The sequence below is a fragment of the Equus caballus genome, chromosome 3, assembly GCF_041296265.1.
Source record: "Equus caballus isolate H_3958 breed thoroughbred chromosome 3, TB-T2T, whole genome shotgun sequence".
Classification (NCBI taxonomy): Eukaryota; Metazoa; Chordata; class Mammalia; order Perissodactyla; family Equidae; genus Equus; species Equus caballus.
The window spans coordinates 42410749-42436451 of NC_091686.1; the positions used below are offsets into that span (position 1 = coordinate 42410749).

The 25703-nt window shown below is 35.6% G+C and overlaps 1 protein-coding gene across 7 annotated transcripts in view; it reads left to right on the forward strand.

The window, feature by feature from the left end:
* The window catches only part of CENPE (centromere protein E), an 85543-nt gene that overhangs the window by 15456 nt on the left and 44384 nt on the right, over nt 1-25703 (forward strand). For 5 of the 7 annotated variants that reach the window (XM_023637600.2, XM_023637601.2, XM_023637604.2 and 2 more), the window contains exons 9-24: nt 606-657; nt 2181-2268; nt 2616-2745; nt 3826-3945; nt 5075-5233; nt 13181-13328; nt 14209-14297; nt 15604-15771; nt 19833-19907; nt 20126-20245; nt 21855-21977; nt 22058-22223; nt 22605-22759; nt 23922-24236; nt 24356-24628; nt 24782-24940. In XM_023637600.2, the coding sequence (XP_023493368.1) occupies nt 606-657; nt 2181-2268; nt 2616-2745; nt 3826-3945; nt 5075-5233; nt 13181-13328; nt 14209-14297; nt 15604-15771; nt 19833-19907; nt 20126-20245; nt 21855-21977; nt 22058-22223; nt 22605-22759; nt 23922-24236; nt 24356-24628; nt 24782-24940 (2340 nt within the window). The remainder of the gene's footprint in view (nt 1-605; nt 658-2180; nt 2269-2615; nt 2746-3825; nt 3946-5074; nt 5234-13180; nt 13329-14208; nt 14298-15603; nt 15772-19832; nt 19908-20125; nt 20246-21854; nt 21978-22057; nt 22224-22604; nt 22760-23921; nt 24237-24355; nt 24629-24781; nt 24941-25703) is intronic. The other 2 variants (XM_023637603.2, XM_070263324.1) reach the window with 1 other exon arrangement.

A 25703-nucleotide genomic window follows, 5' to 3' on the forward strand; every position in this document is an offset into this window, starting at 1 on the left:
GCAGTGTGGTCAGAGACGCAAATAACTAGCTCAACACAGTAAGTGCTATAATAACCAGTCATATCTATAAAGACCTCTGGGTACACCGTTGAAAGGTCAATTCATTCAAGGTATGGGGAAGGAAGGATCAAGTTGACAAAGCTACACTGGGAAGGTGGCAGTTGCCTTTGGTCGTGAATGAAGAGTAGGGGCAGACTAGAACATCAGAATCAGCTAAACACAGGGAATGGCAAAGGGTAGCTGTGCATGGTGTGGAGGGCATAGTCAGTAGCTCAGCCAGAGTTAAGAGTAAGTGATGGACAGAAATGAGTCTAGAGCAACACAAGTGCCGGATTATAAAGAATCGTCTTCACCATGGTAAGATTTCGAACTTTGTGTAGGAAAGTGAACCTATTGTGGCAGCATTATGGAGGAGGTATTATAAAGAAGGAACAAGGTGTTGAGGTCAGTTTGACTCAGACAAGGGAAGCCTTAAATAGTGAGGTGAGAAACAAGGAAACAGATGGGGCGTTCAGATAAACCATGGGTTAAAAATGTTCTTCCAGTAGTTTGGATTTTATTATTTCAAGTTACACTTCCTAAAGCTTTATTTTCATCTCTTGCAGAATTTGGTTGATCTTGCAGGCAGTGAAAGAGCTGCTCAAACAGGTGCTGAAGGTAATGAAAACTCATGAAATATTTTGGTCTGAACGTTCTCCTGTTCTTTAACAGAATAAAAGTGCCACCATGCATTTTAGAGACTAATAAAGTAATGATGATAATTTTGTGATAAAAGTCTTTAACAGAAAAAGCAGCTTCCTTATCTGGCTTATTATCTGCTTTGTGCTGCTGTAGCGTTAGTTAAAAAGATGAAACTCTGTCGTTGACAGGATTTATAGTTGGAAAGCTCCTGAGAGTCCCATGAACACCATAATCAGTAAGGAAATTCAGAAAAGTGGCAGGATACAAAATTAATCTACGGACATGAGCACCTCCTAACACAACAGCCGGTTGGAATATTTAATGTACGAAAAGACCCCCCTTTGCAATAATGACTTAAAAGGCATAATACCTAGGAAGAAACTCAACAAAAATTGTATAAGACCAAAATAAGGAAAACATTAAAACAGACCTGAAAGAGGTAACCAAACACTGAGACAAATGAAAACGCATACTTAGATGGGAAGTTTCAGAACCATAAAGATGTCAGGCCTCTCTCTGTGTTAGTTTCCTGCAGCCTGACATAGAGACACTCGGCTGAGTGTGGCCTGTACCCACCACACCAGTGGATCCTCAGACCTGTGAACAAGAAATAAATGCCTGTTGCTTTCAGCTGGCTTGTTAAACAGCAGTATTCCAGCAGTAGCTGAATAACGCACCTGTGCAATAACTGCTGTTCAGAAGGATTTGTTGCAGTATTTTTTGTGTACATGGCAGATTGAACACCTGCATGTCCCTCAGCAGGGTGCTAGGTAAATAAATTCTGATACATCCATACAATGGAATTCTATGCTGTAAAAAAGAGTGAAAAAGACCAATGTTTACCAATAAGATATATGATATATTGCCAAGTGAAAAAAGCAAAGTGCAAAATAGTGTGTATAGTATGCTACTATTTATGTAAAGAAGAAAGGGGAAAAATTAATACGTATGAACTTGTATTTCTAAAAATCTCTAGAAGAATAAACTAATAATAGTTCTTGGTTAGAGCGATAGGAACTGGTTGAAAGGAGAATAAAGTGAGAGAAACCTTTTTCAGTAGACTTCCGTTTAAGACATGTGAGCATATTAACAGTTTAAAAATAAGGACTTTTGGTTGTGAACCTCTAGGAACTAACTTGGTTGCACGTCATTAGTTGCCTGTATTGGAGGTTTGGAAAAATAGATTTGAATTGAGGAGTTCGAGGAGCTCTTTTAGGACGTGGTGCAGACATGGGCTTTCCTGCATTCTTATTCTTTTCTTAGTCGTCTTTTTCGAGCTGTTTCTCTTGGGTGAGAGCCTTTCTGCTTCACGTGATGGGTGGGAGGAAGGGAAGGGCGCCTGTCAGCAGTGGGAGGAAAGGTGGGCGCAGATCTAATTTGAAGCACAGACTGTAGCATCTGACCCTGCAATTTCTAATTTCTCCCATAAATTACTGATAAATAAGTTCATCATCTAGTACAGGGGCCAATTTGTTTTCTTATTTATTTAATAAATGCAGGTGTGCGACTCAAGGAAGGCTGTAATATAAATCGTAGCTTATTTATTTTGGGACAAGTGATCAAGAAACTTAGTGATGGACAAGTTGGGTAAGTTTGTCCCATTGTACATTTACCTATTAATGCTTACATTTTTCATTAGGTTGAAAATTATGATATTTCAGTGACACTCAAATAAATGTACTGATACCCCTGTATGTTCAAAAGCTTCTGTGATTCTATGAGCATGCGTTGCTTCTTATATGTATGACCGTGACCTACTAAATTTACTTTATATTTTAAATATTTTCTAGTTAGTAGTTTTGCTCTGCCTCAAGTAACCAGTAAAGAATGAATTTTTTAAACTGTAGCAAATTTAAGGTTCTGCGTTAAAAATAAACCATTTTGTTATATAAAAAGTTTTACTCTTTTTCTCCCCAAACTCATCTCTCACTAAGTGGTTTCATAAATTATCGAGATAGCAAATTAACACGAATTCTCCAGAATTCCTTGGGAGGAAATGCAAAAACACGCATTATCTGCACAATTACTCCAGTGTCTTTGGATGAAACCCTGACTACTCTCCAGGTGAGTTTGATTTTTATCTCGAATCAATATGGGGGAAATCATCTTTCAGAAGGAAAAATTAGCTACTAAAATTAGGTGTAATTTTTTGTAATTGACATAACATACCTGTTAAAATAAAATTGGTGTGTCTACTAAATAGCATTCCTTAATCTTCCCAAACTTCAATCATTCATATCCTGCCTCCCCAATTTTTGCCACATCCAACAATATTTTATTGAAATTGACTTGATTTTTTCTTAAATAACTCACTTTTTAAATTTAACTTATTATAAAAGGAAACTTTCTATCAGTCCCATAAATGAAAAACTGGTTATCACTTGGAACAAACAGGAGGTGACCCAAAAAATGGGTGTGTGTGTTTATAACAAAATAATTCTTAAGTTCCTGCTAACAAATTGTTGCCTGCGTTTGCTCTGAGCCTAAGGCCTGTATTTTCTGTTTTCAAAAGAAAAGAAGAATGAGAACTGTCAATAGAATATCTTACCTCAATGAAGGGTTCAGTGTTATTTAATGGGCACCCTCACGTACCCAGTTAAAGTTACTTTTGACACTCATGCTCTAAGAAACATCACTTTAAGTAGCTATTGAGCGCTGGATCAAGGTCCTGTCAGAGAAACAAAGGTAGGAGATAGCGTTCCTGGCTTCACAGAATTTATAGTCTTATAGTGAAGATAAGACCTGTCTTCCAGCGTGATTTCCTTGGATTAAAAGTTAAGTGGCTAATAAGTAGGACAGAGTTCAAAGGAAGGAGAGGTGCTTTTGACTGGAAGTGAAGCTTCAGCGCAGAGGGAGCGTTTGCCCTGGACTTTGAGGAGTAGATGGATTCCAGTGAGCCGGGGTGTGTAGGCTCTCTGTTGGCATCGGTCTTCAAGATATTTCTCTGACCCTCCTGAAGACTAGTGGCAGCGGTAAGTTATGGACATTGTTACAGGGACGTAGAATGCTCTGTGTTCAGAAGCTGTAAGCCACCTGGGAAGCTTTTACTGATGTTTCTTTACAAAAGAAAATTACAAGAAACCTAAATATTAATTAAACTAATCTTTTGGTGTCAACGTTTAACACTCTTGTATTTTTTCCCAGTTTGCCAGCACTGCTAAATATATGAAGAATACTCCTTATGTCAATGAGGTGTCTAGTGATGAAGCTCTCCTGAAAAGATATAGAAAAGAAATAATGGATCTTAAAAAACAATTAGAGGAGGTATGTATGAACTGTGTATTTCAGTAAAGAATAGAGATGGATTTAGAATTGAGATCTGCCTACATGCCCAGAGACTCTTAAATCCTCAATATCTGAGTTCTACAATCTAAATTTAAAACAAATGGTTTTTAACTAAGGAGAAATCAACCTGTAAAAACTTTACTATAAACTGCCAGATTTGGTTTCTTGAAATTATTTTAGATTTTGTTTTTCATTTCCAAAGGGCAAAATTTGAGATTTTCAAATGGGCCAAGTAGAGATACGTTTTTTTTAGAGATAAAAACTGTCACAAATACAGAGAATTAGGTTAAAAAGAGAGACCATGAATAGTGTTTAAAACTACTTTGTTTCATTTTACATTATCTTGAATTCCTCTTCTAGCCCTAAGATAGCAATCTAATAAGATAGCATAATTGCTTGTCATTATCATTTGTTTGTTTAAACCATCATGGTCCCCAGTCTGTAAAAAACTTACATTTTACTGATCTTTTTAAAAATGACCTAAGATGTCAAATGGCGGTCTTAGAAGGATCTTTCTTCCTTTGCTATAGGTATTCAAGTCTCTGCTTTATGATTTCTCTGCCTATTTATATATTTTTAGTCAATTAATAGAATTGCTTTAACAGCATTGATATAATCTTATACATGGCATATAGAATAGTGACATGAGAAGAAATGTATATTTTACCCTATTATAAGTTTGAGAAATTATTGATTATGGTAACTGCATATTGGTGTTCTGCAGGTAGGGCATATTTTATTTCAATAAAATTAAAATTCTCAGGCCAGCCCTGTGGCCTAGTGGTTAAGTTTGGTGCACTCCACTTTGGCAGCCCGGGTTCAGTTGCCATCCGCAGACCTACACCACTTGGCGGCCATGCTGTCCTGTTGTCCCATGTACAAAATGGAGGAAGATAGGCACAGATGTTAGCTCAGGGCAAATCCCTTTCAAGCAGAAAGAGGAATATAGGTACAGATGTTAGCTCAAGGTGAATCTTCCTCAGCAAAAAAAAAAAGAAAAGAAAAATTCTCAAAACTCACATACAAATTTATATTTTTTTAAACTATACTTTCAAGGTTTTAAAACCTACCTACATTTATTAACGTAACCCAATATTACATTCTTTAGGTTTCTTTAGAGACTCGGGCCCAGGCAATGGAAAAAGACCAATTGGCCCAACTTTTGGAAGAAAAAGATTTGCTTCAAAAAGTGCAGATTGAGAAAATTCAAAACTTAACACGAATGCTAGTGACCTCTTCTTCCCTCACATCACAACAGGAATTAAAGGTAAAATTTAAAAGACAACAGCTTCTTTTCTTCTTCTTCTTCTTTTTTATTATTGTTTTTTTTAATTGCAGTAACTTTGGTTTATAACAGTATATAAATTTCAGGTGTATATCGTTATATTTCAATTCCTATGTAGATTATATCATGCTGACCACCAAAAGACTAATTACCATCCATCACCACACATGTGCCTAATCATGCCTTTCAACCTCTTCTCTCCCCCTTTCCCCTCTGGTAACCACCAATCCAATCTCTGTTGCTATGTGATTGTCTTTTGTTGTTTTTATCTTCTATTTGTGAGTGAGATCATACAATGTTTGACTTTCTCCCTCTGACTTTTTACTCTCAGCAGCAATACCCTCAAGGTCCATCCTTGTTGTCACAATTAGCCAGATTTCATCCTTTTTTATGGCTGAGTAGTATTCCCTTGTGTATATATGCCACATCTTCTTCATCCATTCATCCCTTGACGGGCACCTAAGTTGCTTCCAAGTCTTGGCTATTGTGAATAAGGCTACAGTGAACATAGGAGTGCATGTATCTTTACGCATTCACGTTTTGACGTTCTTTGGATAAATACCCAAGAGTGGAATAGCTGGATCATATGGTAGGTCTAGTCTTAATTTTTTGAGCCATCTCCATACTGTTTTCCATAGTGACTGCACCAGTTTGGACTCCCACCAGCAGTGTATGAGGGTTCCCTTCTCTCTACATCCTCTCCAACACTTATTGTTTCCAGTCTTGTTAATTATAGCCATTCTGACAAGAGTGAGGTGATATCTCATTATAGCTTTGATTTGCATTTCTCTGATAGTGATGTTGAACATCTTTTCATGTGCCTGTTGGCCATCCGTATATCTTCTTTGGAGAAATCTCCATTCAGATCTTTTGCACATTTTTGAACTGGGTTTTTGGTTTTTTTGTTGTTGAGATGTATGAGTTCTTTGTATATTTTGGATATTCACCCCTTTTTTGATATATGGTTTACAAACATCTTCTCCCAATTGTTAGGCTGTCTTTTCCTTTTCTTGATGGCTTCCTTTGCTGTGCAGAAGCTTTTTAGTTTGATGTAGTCCCATTTGTTTATTTTTTATATTGTTTCTCTTGCCCAGTCAGGCATGGTATTTGAAAATATGCTGCTAAGACCGATGTCAAAGAGTGTACTGCCTATGTTTTCTACTAGAAGTTTCGTGGTTTCAGGTCTTACATTCAAGTCTTAAATCCATTTTGAGTTGATTTTTGTGCATGGTGTAAGGTAATGGTCTACTTTCATTCTTGGGCATGTGGCTGTCCAGGTTTCCCAACACCATTTATTGAAGAGATTCTACTTTCTCCATTGTATGCTCTTGGCTCCCCTGTCAAAAATTAGCTGTCCATAGATGTGTGGGTTGATTTCTGGACTCTTGATTCTGTTCCATTGATCTGTGTGTCTGTTTTTATGCCATACCATGCTGTTTTGGTTACTATAGCTTTGTAGTATATTTTGAAATCAGGGAGTGTGACGCCTCCAGCTTTGTTCTTTTTTCTCAGGGTTCCTTTGGCTATTCTGCGTCTTTTGTTGTTCCATATAAATTGTAGGATTCTTTGTTCTATTTCTGTGAAAAATGTTGTTGGAAATTTGATTGGGATTGCACTGAATCTGTAGATTACTTTAGGAAGTATGGACATTTTAACTATGTTTATTCTTCCAATCCAAGAGCATGGAATAGCCTTCCATTTCTTTACATCTTCTTCAATTTCTTTCAACAATGTTTTATAGTTTTCAGTGTACAAACCTTTCACCTCCTTGGTTAAGTTTATTCCTAGATATTTTATTCTTTTTTGTTGCAACTGTAAATGGGATTATATTCTTAATTTCTCTTTCTGCCACTTCCTTGTTAGTGTATAGAAACGCAACTGATTTTTGTTTCAGTGGAGGGTCTCACTGGGATGATGACAGCCCTGAGCTTGTAAATAGCTGGAATTGGAGACAGGATGCCTCTGGGATGAAGAGATCATAACCCAGAAGTAAGGATTTCATACAAAGAGAATGGACCCATATGTTTTAGTCATTTGCATGGTCCATTGTATGAAGAAAGTAAGCAGGCAGGAGACACACTCGACCTTCCACCTCTTCCTTCCCTGATCAGTCACAATATTTTCCCCTGAGCTTTATAGTTGCTGCGATCTCTCTCAATAGCGTACATCCACCAAGTCACACAGTGATGGCCTCATGATCCCATAGGTGTTCCTGTGAATTAGGAGCCTGACTGCATGTTGATTTTGCATCCTGAAACTTTGCCGTATTTGTTTATTAGTTCGAGAAGTTTTTGGTGGGTTCTTAAGGGTCTTCTATATATAAAATCATGTCATCTGCAGCTAGTGACAGTTTCACTTCTTCCTTTCCAATCTGACCGCTGTTTATTTCGTTTTCTTTCCTGATTGCTCTGGCTAGGACTTCCAATACTATGTTAAATAAGAGTGGTGACAGTGGGCATCCTTGTCTGGTTTCTGTTCTTAGAGGGATAGCTTTCAGTTTTTCTCCATTGAGAATGATATTAGCTGTGGGTTTGTCATATATCAGCTTTATTATGTTGAGGTACTTTCCTTCTATACCCAATTTATTTAGAGTTTTTATCATAAATGGATGCTATATCTTGTCAAACGCTGTCTCTGCATCTATTGAGATGATCATGGGATTTTTATTTTTCATTTTTGTTAATGTGGTGTATCATGTTAATAGATTTGCAGATGTTGAACCATCCCTGCATCCCTGGAATAAATGCCACTTGATCATGGTGTATGAAATTTTTAATGTATTGTTGTAGTTGATTTGCTAGTATTTTGTTGAGGATTTTTGCATCGATGTTCATCAGTGATATGAGCCTGTAATTTTCTTCTTTTGTGTTGTCCTTGTCTGCTTTTGGTATCAGGATGATGTTGACTTCGTAAAATGAATTTGGAAGCTTCCTCTCTTCTTCAATTTTTTGGAAGAGTTTGAGAAGGATAGGATTAAGTCTTTGAATGTTTGGTATAATTCACCAGGGAAGCCGTCTGGTCCTGGACTTTTATCTTTTGGGAGGTTTTTGATAACTGTTTCAATCTCCTTACTGGTGATCGGTCTATTCACATTCTCTACTTCTTCTTGATTCAGTTTTGGAAGGTTGTATTAGTCTAAGAATTTATCCATTTCTTCTAGATTATCCAGTTTATTAGCGTATAGCTTTTCATAGTATTCTTTTATAATCTTTTGTATTTCTGAGGTATCTGTTGTAATTTCTCCTCTTTGATTTCTGATTTTATTTATCTGAGCCTTCTCTTTTTTTCTTGGTGAGTCTAGCTAAAGGTTCGTCGATGTTGTTTATCTTTTCAAAGAATCAGCGCTGAGTTTCATTGATTTTTTTCCTGGTTTTTTTTAGTCTCTATTTCATTTAATTCTGCTCTGATTTTTATTACTTCCTTCCTTCTACTGATTTTGGGCTTTGTTCTTCTTTTTCCAGTTCCTTTAGGTGCACTGTTAGACTGTTTATTTGGGATTTTTCTTCTTTGTTGAGGTAGGCCTGTATTGATATAAACTTCCCTCTTAAAACTGCTTTTGCTGTATCACATAGACTTTGGCCTGTCGTAGTTTCATTTTCATTTGTCTCCAGATATTCTTGATTTCTCGTTTGATTTCTTCTTTGACTCAATTGTTGTTCAATAGCATTTTGTTTAAACTCCATCCAATTGTGGCTTTTCTGATTTTCTTCCTGTAGTTGATTTCTAGTTTCATACCATTGTGGTCAGAAAAGATGCTGGGTATTATTTCAGTCTTCTTAAATTTATTGAGACTTGTTTTGTGGTCTAATATGTGATCTGTCCTGGAGAATGTTCCATGTCCGTTTGAAAAGAATGTGTATTCTGCAGGTTTGGGATGGAATGTTCTATACATGTGTACTAAGTCCATCTGGTCTAATATGTCATTTAAGGCCAACGTTTCCTTATTGATCTTTTGTTTTGATGATCTCTCCTTTGGTGTAAGTGGATTGTTAAAGTCCTCTACTATTATTGTGTTGCTGTTTCTCCTTTTATGTCTGTTAATAATTGCTTTATATGTCAAGGTGCTGTTATGTTGGGTGCATAGATATTTGTAAATGTTAAATATTCTTGTTGGATCATTCCCTTTATCATTATGTAGTGCCCTTTGTCTGTTGTTACAGTTTTTATTTTAAAGTCTATGTTTTCTGATATGAATATTGCTACCTCAGCTTTCTTTTCATTGCCATTTTCATGGAGTATCTTTTTCCATTCCTTCTCTTTCAGTTTGTGAGTGTCTTTAAGTCTGAAAAGCATCTCTTGTATGCAGCACATATATGGGTCTTATTTTTTTTATGAAAGATGACAGCTTAAACTTGATATATAGGGAATAGAATTGGTATTCTTATATGCTTATTATATAGCTATGTGTTTCTTATCCTTTGATACAGTATATTTTAGGAAAGAACCTTTTGTGTATTTGCCTATACCTCAACAACACCTAGAACGTTCATTAAAAATACTTAACCCTGATTCCCATATGAAGAGATCCTAATTCAGAAAGTCTGGGATGTAGTCAAGGAATCTATTTGCACTATACTTCTTATGAAATTCTAATGAAATTGATTAGGTGATTGGAAACCACAGGTGTCTAGAGTATGTGGTAATATTTTCTATTTAATGAAACAGAAATAGTAATCTCAGGAAAATTTGTCTAGACTATAAATCAACATAGTAATCAAAATTCTGGCTTCCAGTCTGTGTGCTTTTGTTTTTACCAGAGTAGGGGTTTATTTATCCAGCAGATGTTTTGGGGAGTGATAGTGTCATGGTTAAGAGAATGGCCTCTGGAGCTGGACTTTCTGGATTTGAATCCCAGTTCTGTCAATTCCTAACTCTCGACCTTGGGCCCTTTCTTAAATACTTTTTGCTGCAGTTTCCTTATCTGTGAGAAAGCTTGATCCTCACCTCATAGGACTGATGTGACAATTAAGTGAAGTGATATATAGAATGTGCTTAACACTATACTCTCCATACAGCAAATCCTCAATAAGTGTATGCTGTTAAGATTATTATTAATAGACGCTACCTTTAAGTCCACCATACCAGGTAAATGGAAGGCATCAAAACCATCTGTTGGCTCAGCCATGAGTAGGAAACAGCCCAAGGAAAGGGGTAGGGAAAAGTATGCTGGTTAGACATCTACATGTACAAAAGCTTGGAGTCGTGAGAAAACATATTTCTTGGACTTAAAATATTCTGGTGGCAGGGGCATTTAAACCACATTGTAGGATTCGAACATTGCATTATGCTAAGGATATGGGAAAGCCTTGTATGTAACATGATTGGAATTGCTGTTTAGAAAGATGTGGCTACTGTGTACCTACAATTGATTGGGCCTCCACAAGGCTTGTGGCTCTGGAGATGGAAAAAAAATGGGTAAATTGGAGAGCTATTTGGGAGACAGACTCGACAGAACTTTGTGATTGTTTCAACATGGGGACATGGAAAGGGAGAAGGAAGCATCTAGAATGACATGCACACATTACTGGGCTTGCTGGATAGCTGGTAGCAGTATTTGTTGAGTTAAGGAACATTGAGTGAAGAGCAGTGGAGCTGTCCAGTGTTTTATTTGGGTCAGCTCTAGTTTAAGGTGTCAGGCAGTTGAAAATGCAAATATATGAAAATCAAGTGAAAGATCTGGGATGGAGATATCAATTTGGGCATTAACTACTGCAAATCCAAATTAAAGTCATGAGAATGGATGAGCTTGCTCTGGGAGCATGTTGAGAATGAAAAGAACAGAGGGCCAAAGATAAGATCCTCCCAAACAACTTTTTAGGTAAAAGCAGAAAAGAGGAATGCCTAAAGGAGCCCAGGTTTAGCTCTAGAGTTAAGAAAGAAACCAGGTGAACGTGGTAAACTAAAAGAAGAGAATGTTGCATAGAGAGGTCACGTTCTATGTCAGTGATGTCACGTTCTGCTGAGAAGTTAAATAAGACAAATATAGACTAAAACTTTTTGGATTTAGAAACAAGAAGCTCCTTTGCAAAAACAATTTGAGTTATGTATTGGGAATGAAAGCCACCTTGCAGTAGGCTGAGATGGCCCAAAGGCGTAGGATCTTGAATACAGTAGAAGGGTCTGGCCTTAGATAGAAGGAGAAACACTCCTTCATTATAACAAGGACAGAGGAAAAGGGTAGGAATCAATGCAAGTAATGCTTTTGTAAGTTTAGGCTTGTATTTTCCTTGTGAAATAGGAGGTTTAATTTTTCTTCTGTGGTGGCTGGAGATGGTAGAGACACAGTTTGTAGACCTGCTAAGGGTTTGAAATAGTCTCGCCTTTGTAGGGAATGTAAAAGAAAGCCAACGAGGGGGCAAGGAGTCTTGCCAGGCAGCCTTAAGGGCCCAGGTGATGTTGGTAGCCAGTCTTCTGGCTGTCCACACAGTGTTCAGGAGGCTAATAAAAGCTCAGATGGCAGTGTAATTCATCTGAGTGTACATTGTGATAGGATAGGTGTGGGGAACACAGAATGGGTCTAATAGTTTGAGACCATTGACCCAAAAATGTGATTGAACTGGTGATCTATAGAATCTAAGATGATGGGATGAGAGCCCAAAGGTAGCTGGCAGAAAGAAAACAGTGGATCAAGAGACTAGATGTCCCTCTTAAGCTAACTAGCTATAATGGGATTAACTGAATCACTGGGGTGGAAGGAGTTCTAGGTTTATGAGTTTCAGATGACAGGGTCCAGTGGCTTTGGGAGCGAATGGAGTTGAGCTGAAGGTCATGGGAGTCAAGGATTTATATATGAATGTGCTTTTGCAGAGCAGGCTGTGGAAAGGGCTGGCCATTTCAAGCAGAAGCCATATATTCTGGGGACAACAGATAATCTTGACTGGCAACGCAGTGGAATGGGTGGTGGATAAGGTCTGAAGTTACAAGCATGGGCTCAGCCACCAATTGGCTGTATGACTGTACACAACTCATGTAAACTTTTTGGACACTCAGGCATCTATAAAGTGGATGTAGTAAGAGAGGATTGTTGAGAGGATCAAAAAAGATGAGATAATGCTTGTTCTAGTAAAGGGACAAGAGAGGAATATACCTGTAAAATATGGAAAAACACTTAGGCGGTGGTCAGAGAAAGAGAAAGCAGTAAAGCCAAGTGAGTGATGAGGACAGCTAGCTGGGTGGGACAAGAACCAGGAGACAGGTATCCCAGGAGGGATGAGGAAGAAGTAGAGAGACGAGGAAGAAGAGAACATAGAAACTAAAAGAAAATGTTGGCTAGAGAGAAGGAAGGAGTCAAGAGTTTGTTTTTGAAAAAATCAAAAGCAGAAAACAGAGGCTTGAGCATTCTTAAAGCCCAGTGGAAGAAGGTAGTGAAGACGACAGATGAACAGATACCTGAGGGAGCAGAGTCCCAAGGGAGAACGGAAGGAACAAGATTAGGAGCGCTGGTTGGATCGTGAGCTTTATAAACTGGAAAAGAATTGGCATGGGAATGGCCCTGTGGAAGATTTACTTGCTGAGGGAAGTTCAAATGGGCTGCCTGTCTGTTCCTTCCCAGTTAAGGCTGGGTTCCCAGAAGTGCTTTTGGTCACTATGTTGGTGGCTGTGCTGTCTTCTGTAACACCAGATTACTTGAAGGATTGATACTTAACTAATTCCTTTCAGTAAATTTGCAGAAATTCTTGTAAGTAAGCCTTCAAATACAAAATGAAATTTAAATAATAGTTTCATCAAATTTATTATGAAGTTAACACTAATTTGAAAAGTTTGAATATGTTTTCTTATCTCAGGATGTCCTTAGACTGATAAGATATTAAACTAGGCTGAATAAGAATTCTACCAAGTCAATGGTTGTTAAAAATGGAAACTAGTTCCCTTGTTTTATGATGTTTGAGCCAGATCTGTGTGAGGTAATTTTGATTTCTTCTTCTTTAGGCTAAAAAAAAACGAAGAGTCACTTGGTGTGTTGGCAAAATTAACAAAATGAAGGATTCAAACTATGTAAATGAGTTTAATGTACCAGAGAATGTAACAACAAAGACACATAAGTCTGCTCTAACTTTAGGAGGAGAAATTGATGAATGTGAGTTCTTCTTCAACTACTTTTAATTATAAAAGTATCTCTATAAAGAGAGACTTTATTTATAACTCAGTTAATGTGATAAACACAGTTAAATAAAATGTATGTATTTTAGATGTGATTACGATGATAAAAATAAGTAATTTTAAGAAAGTGAACATTCATGAAGTTCTCTATTTTTTCCAGATCTCTTAAGAATGATGTGCTGTAGTTGAAACATTTGAGACAGATATTTTTATTTTTTGTTTTTGTTTTAATCACTGCTCATTAAGTTAGTACCCATATAATGTCTGGCTTAAACTTTGCTAATCTTGAAAGGGTAGCATTTACACAGGAATCTGTTGCAAAGTTTGTCTCTAACATTATAAGTATTTTTTAGGGGCATTTAAAAATCTGCTTACAATGATTAAATCTCAAATTTAGAATTTCTCCTTTTAACCTATACAGTCGCACGTTGATTAATGATGGGACGTGTTCTGAGAAGTGCATCTTTAGGCAATTTTGTTGTTGTGTGAACATCACAGAGTGCACTTACACAAACCTAGGTGGTACAGCCTGCTACACACCTGGGCTCTGTGGTACTAATCTTGTGGGACGCCTGTTGTATATGCAGTCCGTCCTTGACTGAAACGTCCTTATGCCGCGCATGAATGTATTGTACTAAGGATCCTACATTTTATCACTAATTCTAACCAGTGATCTTAATTCACACGAGAATATAAATGATCACATCTGTTTGTATATTCTTGGCATTCATACTGTGAGCACATATTAACTAATTTGAGCTTATTACCTCAGATCAGAATTTTTTTAATCTATAATTTGAGTTTTAGGAAACTTAATAACATGTTTATGGATAAATTTCTTTTCCCCCTAATTATAGCTCTCTATTCAGAGTCTGATATTTTCAGTAATACTCTTGATACATTAACTGAGATAGAGTGGAATCCAGCAACAAAACTACTAAGTCAGGTAACTTAAATGTATTTTACAGAACATTATCCTTTTACTCTTCTTTAAATTCATTTGTTATTGGTGTTTGCTGTTGTGGCACATTTCTAGCTCTGACTGTTTCAGTAGTAGTTGAGGTTCTTATTAAGGCTTCCCCAACTTGTTACACTCCTCGTTGGTAACTGCGGCATGCAGAGAGAGGCTAAACATTTCCTAAAGTGTGGGAATAGGTAAACCTTTGCTTCTAGTTTTTACCAGCAGATCTTGCTATCTATGATTTTTTGGTAAGTTTCTGTTTTGCCTTGGGCCATCCCTTGAAGGTAAAAAGGGCTGATTTTAAAAGTATCAAAATTCTCAGGCATAAAGTAGAATGGTGTATCAGGGAAGGGTAATATTGCCAAATAATACTGAAAAATGAAAGTAAATAAAATTATATAGTCTTATCAAAACTTTAAGAAATAAGGAATACTGTAGTGAATACTTTAGTAAGTTTAGATTCCATGTTTGCTTTCTAGGCTGCTAATATTCAAAGAAATATAACATAGTCATATAAATGTATTTGTTAAAGAAAATTTCATTTTAATTTTGAAATAAAATTGCAGTGATTCTTGGGAATTGTTATTATCATTAGCTAACCATTATAATTAGATGTAATGGTTCTTATAATTAATTATTATGGGGAATTATATGCTTTTGTGTCCCTAAAACACTCTGGAAGGTTTGTTGTTTTTTTCAAATCCCTAGTGTTGGTTTAGTTTCTTTTAACTCATGGCTTACTCTTCCTCATGATAGAACAGAAAGCAGAAACAGGCCTCTGCTCAGCACGGTGAGGCCTGGCAGCCGTTGGAGTTTTAGAGGTCAATAAATAATGGCTCCGTGTCACTTCCTAAATTCAGAGCTGTCTGAGAAATTAAACAGGAGTCAAGCAGGTGGAGAATTACATTATCAGCTTTATTACCAAGGAGCTTAAGGATCTGTGGTCAGATGACTTCCCATTATGTGCCCTACTCCTACTCCCGACTGAATTTTAACAGTCAGGCACAGGCAGAGCATTTGTTTATATGATCTTTCTTTCTTTCTTTCTTTCTTTTTTAATTCTATCTCTTTGAAAATAGTCTTCCTCTATTCTATGTTAGCTAGTTTACCAAAAGGCAGACCTTTTGTTATGCTGTGGATCAAGCTAGACCATTGGGAAGATATTGGAGAATGGCCCAAACTACCAAATGATTCAAGGTTAAATGAATTATTTGACTAATCCAGATTTTAGTTAACAAAACAAAGAACTTGAATCCTCTCTGACTTGAAAATCTGGTTTTGTTTATAATAGGAAAACTTAGAAAGTGAGTTGAATTCACTTCGTGCTAACTATGATAGTCTGGTACTAGACTATGAACAACTAAGAAGAGAAAATGAAGAAATGGAATCGAAATTAAAAGAAAAGAATGATTTGCATGAATTTGAGGCTCTAGAAAGAAAAGCGGAAAAAGATCAAGAGGTAAAAGATGAAAAGATGTGGAAACACAAAACTAAACTAAAACTACACTTTGTGTGTGTGTGAGGAAGATTGGCCCTGAGCTAACATCTGCTGCTAATCTTCCTCTTTTTTTTGGTTGAGGAAGATTGTCCCTGAGCTAACATCTGTGCTGGTCTCCCTCTATTTTGTATGTGGGACACCATCACAGCATGGCTTGACGAGTGCTATGTAGGTCTGCACCTGGCATCCAAACCCATGGAGTGCACAAACTTAACCACTACACCACCAGGCTGGACCCTAAAACCACACTTTTAAAAGTATCATTCTCTTAAAGATGTTTATTTCTAAGGTTGATATATTGAAAACCCAACCATTTTCCATTTGTACACACAATTTAGAGAATTTAAGAAATAATCAGTTCATTTATATTGCTTTAAAAATAGTTAAATCATAATTGTTTCACTTGTGCTTGTGTGCAAGAAGAGGAAGGAATCAAAAACATCTTTGAGCAGGTTTGGTGAATCTGCCTATTGATGAATTAATCTTGAAGAAATTATTTCCTGATAATTTGTATGTTATCAATAATTTATTGAGTATACCAGAATTGCTGCCTAGAGCATAGCTGTTTCCTTCTGAGACCAATATGAATTTTAATATCTAGTGAATGTTTTATGTATGGATACTACATATTAATGGACTTCATTTTCTTTAGAAAGTATGTACCTAAGTAGTTAGAACATTATTAGAATAGCTGGGAAAGCTGATTTTGCATGTTTCTTTTTCCATAAGAGAGTTATTGTAAAAATTAATATAACTAATATGAAGTAGTTTTAATGGAATTTTTAGAAATGAAACAGATTAGTTAAATTTTCTCAGTGTATAATGTTAGGCTACATGTTAAGAGAACCTAATCCCCAAATCATCAGACTTTGGAGACAGAAATTGTCCAAAAGATTCAAGAGATTTCTTAGTGCAGAGAGTCGTTAACTTAGAGTTTATAGACACGATGAAATTATTTTGCAGAAGTTTTGAACTCACTCATTTTTTGGGAACGAGAATCCATAGCTGTTATCAGACTTGTGAAGTGATCTGTGATTCCCTCCAAAATTAAGAGCCAGTGTTTGGTGTGGTTAAAGTATGAGTTAATTTGCAGCTGCTTCTCAGATTTCTGTATGAATAGCCCAAAGGGACACAATCATTTTTCCTCTGTGTCATTGTTTAGTTTCTCACCCTCTTTTCCTTTTTAAAAGGAAAAAAGAATCCTGTGCCAAATCTGTTATTTCCATTCTACCTACAAATTAGTTAATCCTACATTTCATAGGTATTATATCCTAAGACGCAAAAGTTTGTAAGTTCTCCAGAGTTTCATTTACCTTTTTTAATATTCTCATATTGACAAAATGCAAAATGTCATGAAAAAAACAGTGGACTTCAGTCAATAAAACTGGATTTTATTGAGAGGAGGTGGTCTGGCGTCGTGGTTAAGAACAGGTTCTCTGGGGCCAGACTCCATGGATTTAAGCCCCAGTTTTGCTGCTCCCGACCTCACTGCGGATTCAAGCCTGGCACGCATTATTGACAAGGCCTTGAGCAAGCACCGAATTTCATAGGGCTTCCTTCCTGCCCGTCTCCACCCCTGAGGTTAGATCAGGTGCTTGCCAAGGCCCCTTTGAACTCCAAAATTTCATCTAAGTTTTTGTGTATTTCTTATTATAAATAATATGACGTAAAATTAACTTCGGGCATAAGTGTAGCAGTAATTTCTCTAATTTTTTATTACATCATTTATATGTTCAATTAGTAAAAACTGAAGCTCACTGAATTGTCACACTCAAAAAGATTACAAAATAACAGAATGTATGACTTGAATCTCACATCTGGATTTTTTTTTCTTTTTTAACCACAGTCAAAGGGGAAAATAATCCTATTCTCTTCAGTTTTTCTTGGACATAAATTGAAATTCTAGGTTCTGTAAGGTAACATAAAAGATTAAGTAATAAAAACTTATTCTTTTCAAAGACAGTTTTACAATATCCATTCCATTTTAAACTGAAAATATTGTAAGTTTATGTGTATGCAGTAAAATATGTTCCAAAACATATATTTTGGGGAAAAGTTTAACCAAAAAAGAGTAAAAGTCAAATTATGGCTTTAGGACCTATGTCATTGCCCTGGTTTGCCAAAGGGTTTCACCAAAAATCACCAAAGCTGTGGATAATTCTCAAGTGGGAATATCATAATATAGGATGTTTAAATAGTGATTTTAGAGGGAGAAATAAGGTCAGTATCATCAAGCTCAGGGAACAAGAGAAATTTCAGTCCTGCTGCTTAAGAAAACAATGCAGATTTCAGCTCTAAGTTTCAGCAGGTGAAATGAAATACTTAAGTTCTTAAGACAAAAACTTGATTTATTTAATTTTATAATTTTCACAACTTGGAGATTTTTGTCTTAAGAACTTAAGTATTTCATTTCACCTGCTGAAAATTACAGCTGAAATCTGCATTGTTTTCTTAAGCAGCAACAGATTAACTTTTGATCGTATTGTACACTTTATGCTCAGCATCTTAAACAATATGTTATTGGAAGGTTACACTCAGATCTTTACAAAAGTTGCTTCATCTTTTTCTGTTTATGAGAACCAATACTTCAAATGAAGTGCTATTTCAAATGAGAAGTGGGAGAATTTTTCCTTCTAAATCTTTATTTTCTAAATATTTTCCAAAATTAAGAATGATCATTTAGTTCTTTCTTTTTGGTAAATGTGCTTTTCTTGCACAAAAATTAGAAATAGGCAGTTTTCTTGCACGAAAGTTAGAAACAGAGAAGAAGAGGTAAAAGATGAAGCCAGTTTAAATTACAACCTATACAAATGTCTAAAACTTTGCCAAACAATTGGGCAGCCACTCACCACATGTGGCAGCTGGGCACTTGAATTGGGGCCAGTCTGAATTGACTTCAGTATGAAAAAAGAATGTAAAATATTTCATTTTTTTTTTATATTGATTACATGAAGAAATGACAATATTTTGGATATATTAGGTTAAATAAAATGTATTATTAAAATTAATTCTACCTGTTTTATTTTTTAATGTGGCTACTAGTAAATTTTAAATTACAAATTTGGCTCACATTATATTTCTGTTGGATGATACTGCCCTAAAATAAGAACGTCAACACTAGTCTGAAATCTGAAACTAGTTTAGGATGGAAACAGCCAGTTGCTTGCATTCTACTAGAATTTGCTTTTACTCTTTAAGGACTCATCTGATTATTAAGATTAAATAATTCTAAGGAAAAATATGTTTATCTTAGGAAATTGTAGTTTACTTGTTTTGAACACAAAAGTTTATGGTACTGAGATAGGTAATGCTATAGATATTTTGATAGAAAGGAAACTTTAATAGAAATACTTATATCTTTAAGTATTCTTTATACTTTTAGACAGTTGGACAATGTAAAGCGATAACATCATCTTTCCAATATTCCCTGTGGAATAAACCAACAGGGTAGATAGTTGGTAATGCTGTGCATACCTCTGTAGCTTTGGTGAGCACCACATGGAACCAGCCTAATCCAAACCTGCATTCCACATCACAACGCATTAACAAGCACGCCAGTGTAAAGCTAAATGGCTAATTCATGGGAAGAAAAAATCTTACAGGGTAAATACATTTATGCACTTAACTTACCCAAAACAAAAATCTATTCAGAGAATGTTTTTTAAAAGTTTGATTACAGTTCATCTCCTCCAAGTGATGCCTACTAATGTACTTTTGATGTTATTGTAACTTTATTAACAGATGATGTAACTGTTATTTGGGTTATGCTGAGGAAACATAGAAAATTCTTTGTTTTGTGGGGTTTTGGGATTTTTCGTTTGGTTAGTTGGGTTTGGTCTTTTGGGAGAGTTTTTGTATTTTTAAATAATGAGGTGCTCTGTTGCAGTAGCTTGAACAGTTATCTCTCAGCCCTTCTTACTGTGTTAGGTGATTCTGAAGCAGTGAATGAATGCTGTCTTTGTTTTTTTTTTGCTCTGTTTAACTATTGGTTTGCTCTGTTGCCTGTTCACATGCTCTTACAGATGCAACTAATTCATGAAATTTCCAACTTAAAGAATTTAGTTAAGCATGCAGAAGTGTATAATCAAGATCTTGAGGTGAGCTTTTATGTTGATATTTCTGTTGATAAGGGACTAGAACTATAAAATGTACATCATATGTAATTGAACATGATTTCAGAAAAGAGAAGGAATTATATTTTTTAAGTTATCAACTGTTAAATTTTACTGTCTAAACTATTAAATGTAAATTCTTTTTAATCCCTTAGAATTTAGATCCAATTAAATCGTGTTTCACTCTCCTTTGATTCTTTTAGAATGAATTAAGTTCAAAAGTAGAGCTGCTTAGAGAAAAGGAAGACCAGATTAAAAAGCTACAGAAATACATAGACACTCAAAAATCAGAAAATGTGAACATGGACTTGTCATACTCATTGGTAAAAATCAGGTTTATTTTGTTGTGTAATCATGTTGGCATTTATAGTGTACCATCACCATCATCATAGCAAATGCTTACGTTGAGCCTACTGTGTGCCGAGCGTTGTTGTAGTTGTTTTACATTTAGTATTTTATTTAATCCTATCAGTAACCCTATGGGAAAGGGACTGTTGGTATCATTGCCATTCTACAGATAAAGAATCGCTCAGAGAGTTGAGGACATCGTTCTTTGAGTGAATGCAAGTAAGTTAGGCGTGAGCTTCCATTAAAAACCAGTAATTCAAAAAACATTTTAATTTTTTTCAATTGTTTTATACAAATGCATGAAGGAGTATGTAGTTGATCTCAGCCAAGATATCAGATCTTGGCATTAAGTAACATTTGAATCTCATGGTGAAATTGTTAAATTTTTTTATTTGCTTTCAATCCACCTGATTACTTCAAGAAAGTATCTATTTGATTCTAGTTTTTAACACCCTTTTTTAAAAGGCAACAGTTTCTAGCTAGAATTTTTTTCTTTTTTTAAAGATTGGCACTTGAGCTCACATCTGTTGCCAATCGTCGTCATCATTTTTTTTTCTTCTTCTTCTCCCCAAAGCCCCCCAGTACATAGTTGTATGTTCTAGTTGTGGGTCCTTCTGTCTGTGGCATGTGTGATGCTGCCTCAGCATGGCCTGATGAGTGATGCCATGTCCGCACCCAGGGTCTGAACCAGCAAAACCCCGGGCCACTGAAGTGGAGCTCGTGAACTTAACCACTTGGCCACGGGGCTGTCCACTAGCTAGAATTTTTTTAATCTTAGTTTCTGTTGTTCTTTTGTTTTCATTTGAACTTGTCAGAGTACTTTTTGTTACCTTCTATTAATCACAAATGATTCTTTTTAAAAGTGTTGTTACTGTTTGGAGGCCCTGGGAAGAAAGGTACTTTCATATAATCTTCGAGTGTCTACTGACAGAGTGGCAAGCAGAATTGCCCACTTTTTAAAAGTTGTTCTTTATTTCTTTCTCTTTATTTATTCATTCATTCATTCATGCATTAATGTTTTCCCAAGGACATATGGTTGAATTCATGTCAGCTAAAGTCATGTTAAAATGCTACTTCTCTTTAAAAATGACACAGTGGATCTTTTTATGTATTTATCAGTTACATTTTCTCTTCTGTGAGTTGCCTGTTCGTATCTTTTCTCTCTTTTTCTTTTGGATTGTTTGTCTTTTTTTTTTCAGTTTGTGATTTAATATTCTTAATTTTAACTATTAATTGCTCACCTGTCATGTTTTGGAGAGAATAATTTAAAAATACATAGGAAACTTTAACAGGCTAGCTGAACAACAATTGTGTTAATCTTTTTTAAACAATAACAGATTTCTTAAATTACAGTACTTCTATATAGTGCTTTTATAATTTGGAAAAAGATAACCAGAATTTTTAAAAATATTTTTATTTTCGAAAATGTCATTTCTTTTCATCTATCCTAAAAAAAATTTGGTGATTAACGTATTTTCACCATTTTTGATTTGTTAGGAATGACATCTGTGTGTGTGTTCTCTAAAGTCTTTTCCAACTCTAAGAAAGTTAGCTTTCAGGAAATCCTTTTTGTTGTGTGTATAGGAAAACATTCAAGACCTCAAACAGATGAAACAGACTCTGTTCGATGCTGAGGCTGTAGCCCTCGATGCCAAGAGAGAAGCAGCCTGTCTTAGGAGTGAAAATCTGGAGCTGAAAGAGAAAATGGTAAGTGATTTTTGTTATATTTATAATAAAGCAGTTGTAATGATCACTACATTTTTGTGAATTTGTATTGTTTCTCTCAGAAAGAACTTGCAAGTGCATGCAAGCAAATGGAAAATGATATTCAGTTATATCAAAGGCAGTTGGAGGCAAAGAAGAAAATGCAAGTTGATCTGGAGAAAGAATTACAATCTTCTTTTAATGAAATAGCAAAACTCACCTGCCTTATAGATGGAAAAGTTCCAAAAGGTATTTTATAATTTCAGACTTACCTCTTTGCAAATCCAACTGCCTAAAGGATTTTGCACCTCCATTCCAATGATTAAAAGTCCATTGTTCTCTGATGTTTGTAAGTAGCCTAATATTAAATTTCAATATCATTTGGTGTCAGTATTTATAAGTGTTTCCATGGACTTCAAATTATAAAGGTTTAAGAATTATTTTTCAAATGAATTGGACCTGATCTTGAAAAAGGCGATTCAAGAACTTTTAACAATTGGATTACCTGTTGACCAACACTGGTTCTTTCTTTAATAAATTTTATATAATCTGATTAAGTAATCTAAGTTTGTATGTAATTTAAATTGTCCCAATAACTGCAAACTGTTTAATTTACCAAAAATATCCTAGATTTGCTCTGTAATTTGGAATCAGGAAGAAAGATTACTGATCTCCAGAAAGAACTGAATAAAGAAGTTGAAGAAAATGAAGCTTTGCATAAAGAAGTTAATTTGCTCTCAGAGTTGAAATCTTTACCCTCAGAAGTAGAAATGCTAAGGAAAGAGGTATATAACTCTTACTTTGAAATAAAAACCCTTGCAATATTGCCTTAAATATTTTGCCATAGTTTGTTTTAAAGTAACAGTGAAGAGACTGTAAACATTTGACCCTGCTTGTTAGGAACATTTTCAAAGAATATGTAACAGTATACTTAGTAATGAGATCCATGTAGGGGCCATTTCTATAGTCCTCAGATGTAGTGCTTTTCAACAGAGATTGATGGCCCACCCTTAGTCTTTATCTTTTTTGGTGCTGTTGCTGTGGTCATATCACTATGTTGAATAAAGGAGAGTAAGGAGGTAAAGAGGGTGGCATTGATGAAGTTTTAGAGGTCGACGTAAATATTGCAGCCTAGTGAGCAATTCCGGAAACCTTCTGCCAGCCTTTCCTTTTTCTGCCTTTCTGAAAGAAATAAAAAGGACAAGAATTTGAGTACTTACTACATGGTGAGCATCATGCTAAACAACTTTAGCAACGTTATTTAGTCATCCTAAAAACTCTTTAAAGTACATGCTGTTTTTTAGCCCAACACATAGTTATGGATCTAAAAGCTGAGTTACACAGACCTGCCTCCTACCCTGAGCCTGTGGTTACAAGAGCTCTACTGTCTCGCTCCCTCTCCTTTGTCTCAACTTTGGCTCTCCTCTCTTTTTCCCACTTCCTTCTCCTTTATCTTTCACAATGATTAAACTATTTATAAGCTGGATATTGTTGGTTTAAATTAATTACTTAAATAATAGTTTAAATTTAAGTTATTTAAAATTTAAATTATTCATGGATTAAGTTTTTGGAAATCTGAGCTGCATTCAAAGCCTTTAGAAAGAAAATAATAAGTCAAATTCTAAGAAAAACCGTAAGATGCCTGAAACACCATAAAGTTAGAAAACACTTTAGAATGATAGATAAGGAAATAAAGACATCCTAATTAAGTGTTTCTTCTCCACTCAATCCTTACTAGAACCCAAACAAAACTTTGATGGTAAAGTTAAGCAGGATAATATATTGTTATAAAGATGTGACAATAAAAATATTACCTTTCCTCAGTCAAATCTGTGCTTAATTTCAATGTCTTTTTTCTTTTTTGCAGATAAAGCTTTTCTTTTCCTGATAACTGCTGTAGTGGATCTTATATTGCTAACATAGCTAAATTTTATTTCTTTTCCGTAGATAAATGACAAATCTGAAGAGCTCTATAAAATAACATCAGAAAAAGACAAATTGTTTTCTGAAGTAGTTCATAAAGAGAGTAGAATTCAAGATTTACTTGAAGAAGTTGGGAAAACTAAAAGTGACCTAGCAGCTAGCCAGTTGAATTACAAAAGAACTGATCAAGAATTCCAAGATTTTAAAAATCAACATGTTGAAACTGAGCAAAAGTATAAGATGGTCCTTGAGGAGAATGCAAGAATGAGTCAGAACATAGGAAATCTCTCTAAAGAAGCTCAAACACTTGGTTTAAGCTTGGATGCTTTGAACATGGAGGTTGGTACAACACACCCTCTATGGAAATGGTCTTTAGTTTTCTGGGGTTTGGCTTCTATATAGATGCCACAGAATGTGAGATGCTCTGCTTCTCACAGTAACTTTTTCTTATTTTAAAGCTTTCTTACAAAACCCAGGAACTTCAGCAGAAAACAGCTGAGAGTCAAGAAAGGTTAAATGAAGTGAAAGAGCTGAAGCAACAATTAGAAAGTAGAGATTCTAGGCTGCAAACTGTCGAAAGGGAGAAAGCACTGATTACTGAGAAACTTCAACAAACCTTAGCAGAAGTAAGAACCTTAACCCAAGAAAAAGATGGCCTGAAACAGCTCCAAGAGAGCCTGCAGATTGAGAGGGACCAGCTCAGAAGTGACATTCAGGACACCGTGACCATGGTGAGGCTTTGACAGAGTAAACTGAAAACTCAGAGCCTCTTCAAGACGTTCAGGAGCCATCAGTTATTATTTATGATCAAGTAGTAACTATAAAGTTATTTTCATTGTTTCACATTATTCTAATTGAAATTGTGTTCCCTTTCTCTGACAAAGAACATAGATACCCAAGAACAATTACGAAATGCTCTTGAGTCTTTAAAACAACACCAAGAAACAGTTAACACACTGAAAATGAAAATTTCTGAGGAAACTTCCAGGAATTTGCGTATAGAGGAAAACATAGGAGAAAATTTGGATGAATTTCAGGAAAAGGTAAAGGGTATTTCTGTTCCAGTTTTCATATACTATATGTGAGCTTTCTCCTTAACTTCAGACACTTAAGTACATAATGGTGACCTCAATCTTATTGATTATTCACAGTGAATAACTAACAACAGTTTACAAGATTAGCCCTAGTGTCTTTGAAATAACTTCAGATATAACTGCTTACAATCAGTTGGAAAAGGAAAAGGCAAAAATGTTAGTTCAAACTTTGAGCTGATATTTTCCGAGGCCTGGTGTATTTTAAACATCTTTAAAAGCCCCTCTGAATTCTAAGAATGTAAGAAAGATTGAGTGCTTATTATTACTTATGGGTAAAATATTTGTTTTATATCAGATTTTGTGTACTAGTTGAGAGTTCACTATCGATGTGTGTGTCGTGTTCATGTCTGTTTCTAGAGCTGTGCTGTGCTTAAATCTCAGCTTATTCTAGGCAGCATGGTTTGTTTTGTCCTGAAACCTGGGGAGAAGAGCTGCTTTGCTGGTTATTTAATTATATACAGGAAAGGCTAGGATGCTAATGATGATTTTTTAAAAGGGAGGTATATTAGTCTGCCATCACAAAATATCATAGACTAAGTAGCTTAAACAACAGAAATTTACTTTTTCCCAGTTGTAGAAGCTAGAGGTCCAAGGTTAAGGAGCTAGAAAATTCAGTTTCTGGTGAGCCCTCTTCCTATCATGCAGATGGCACCTCTCCTCACATGGCCCTTCTGTGTGTGAGCCGAGAGAGCTCTGGTTCTCTTCTGCTACT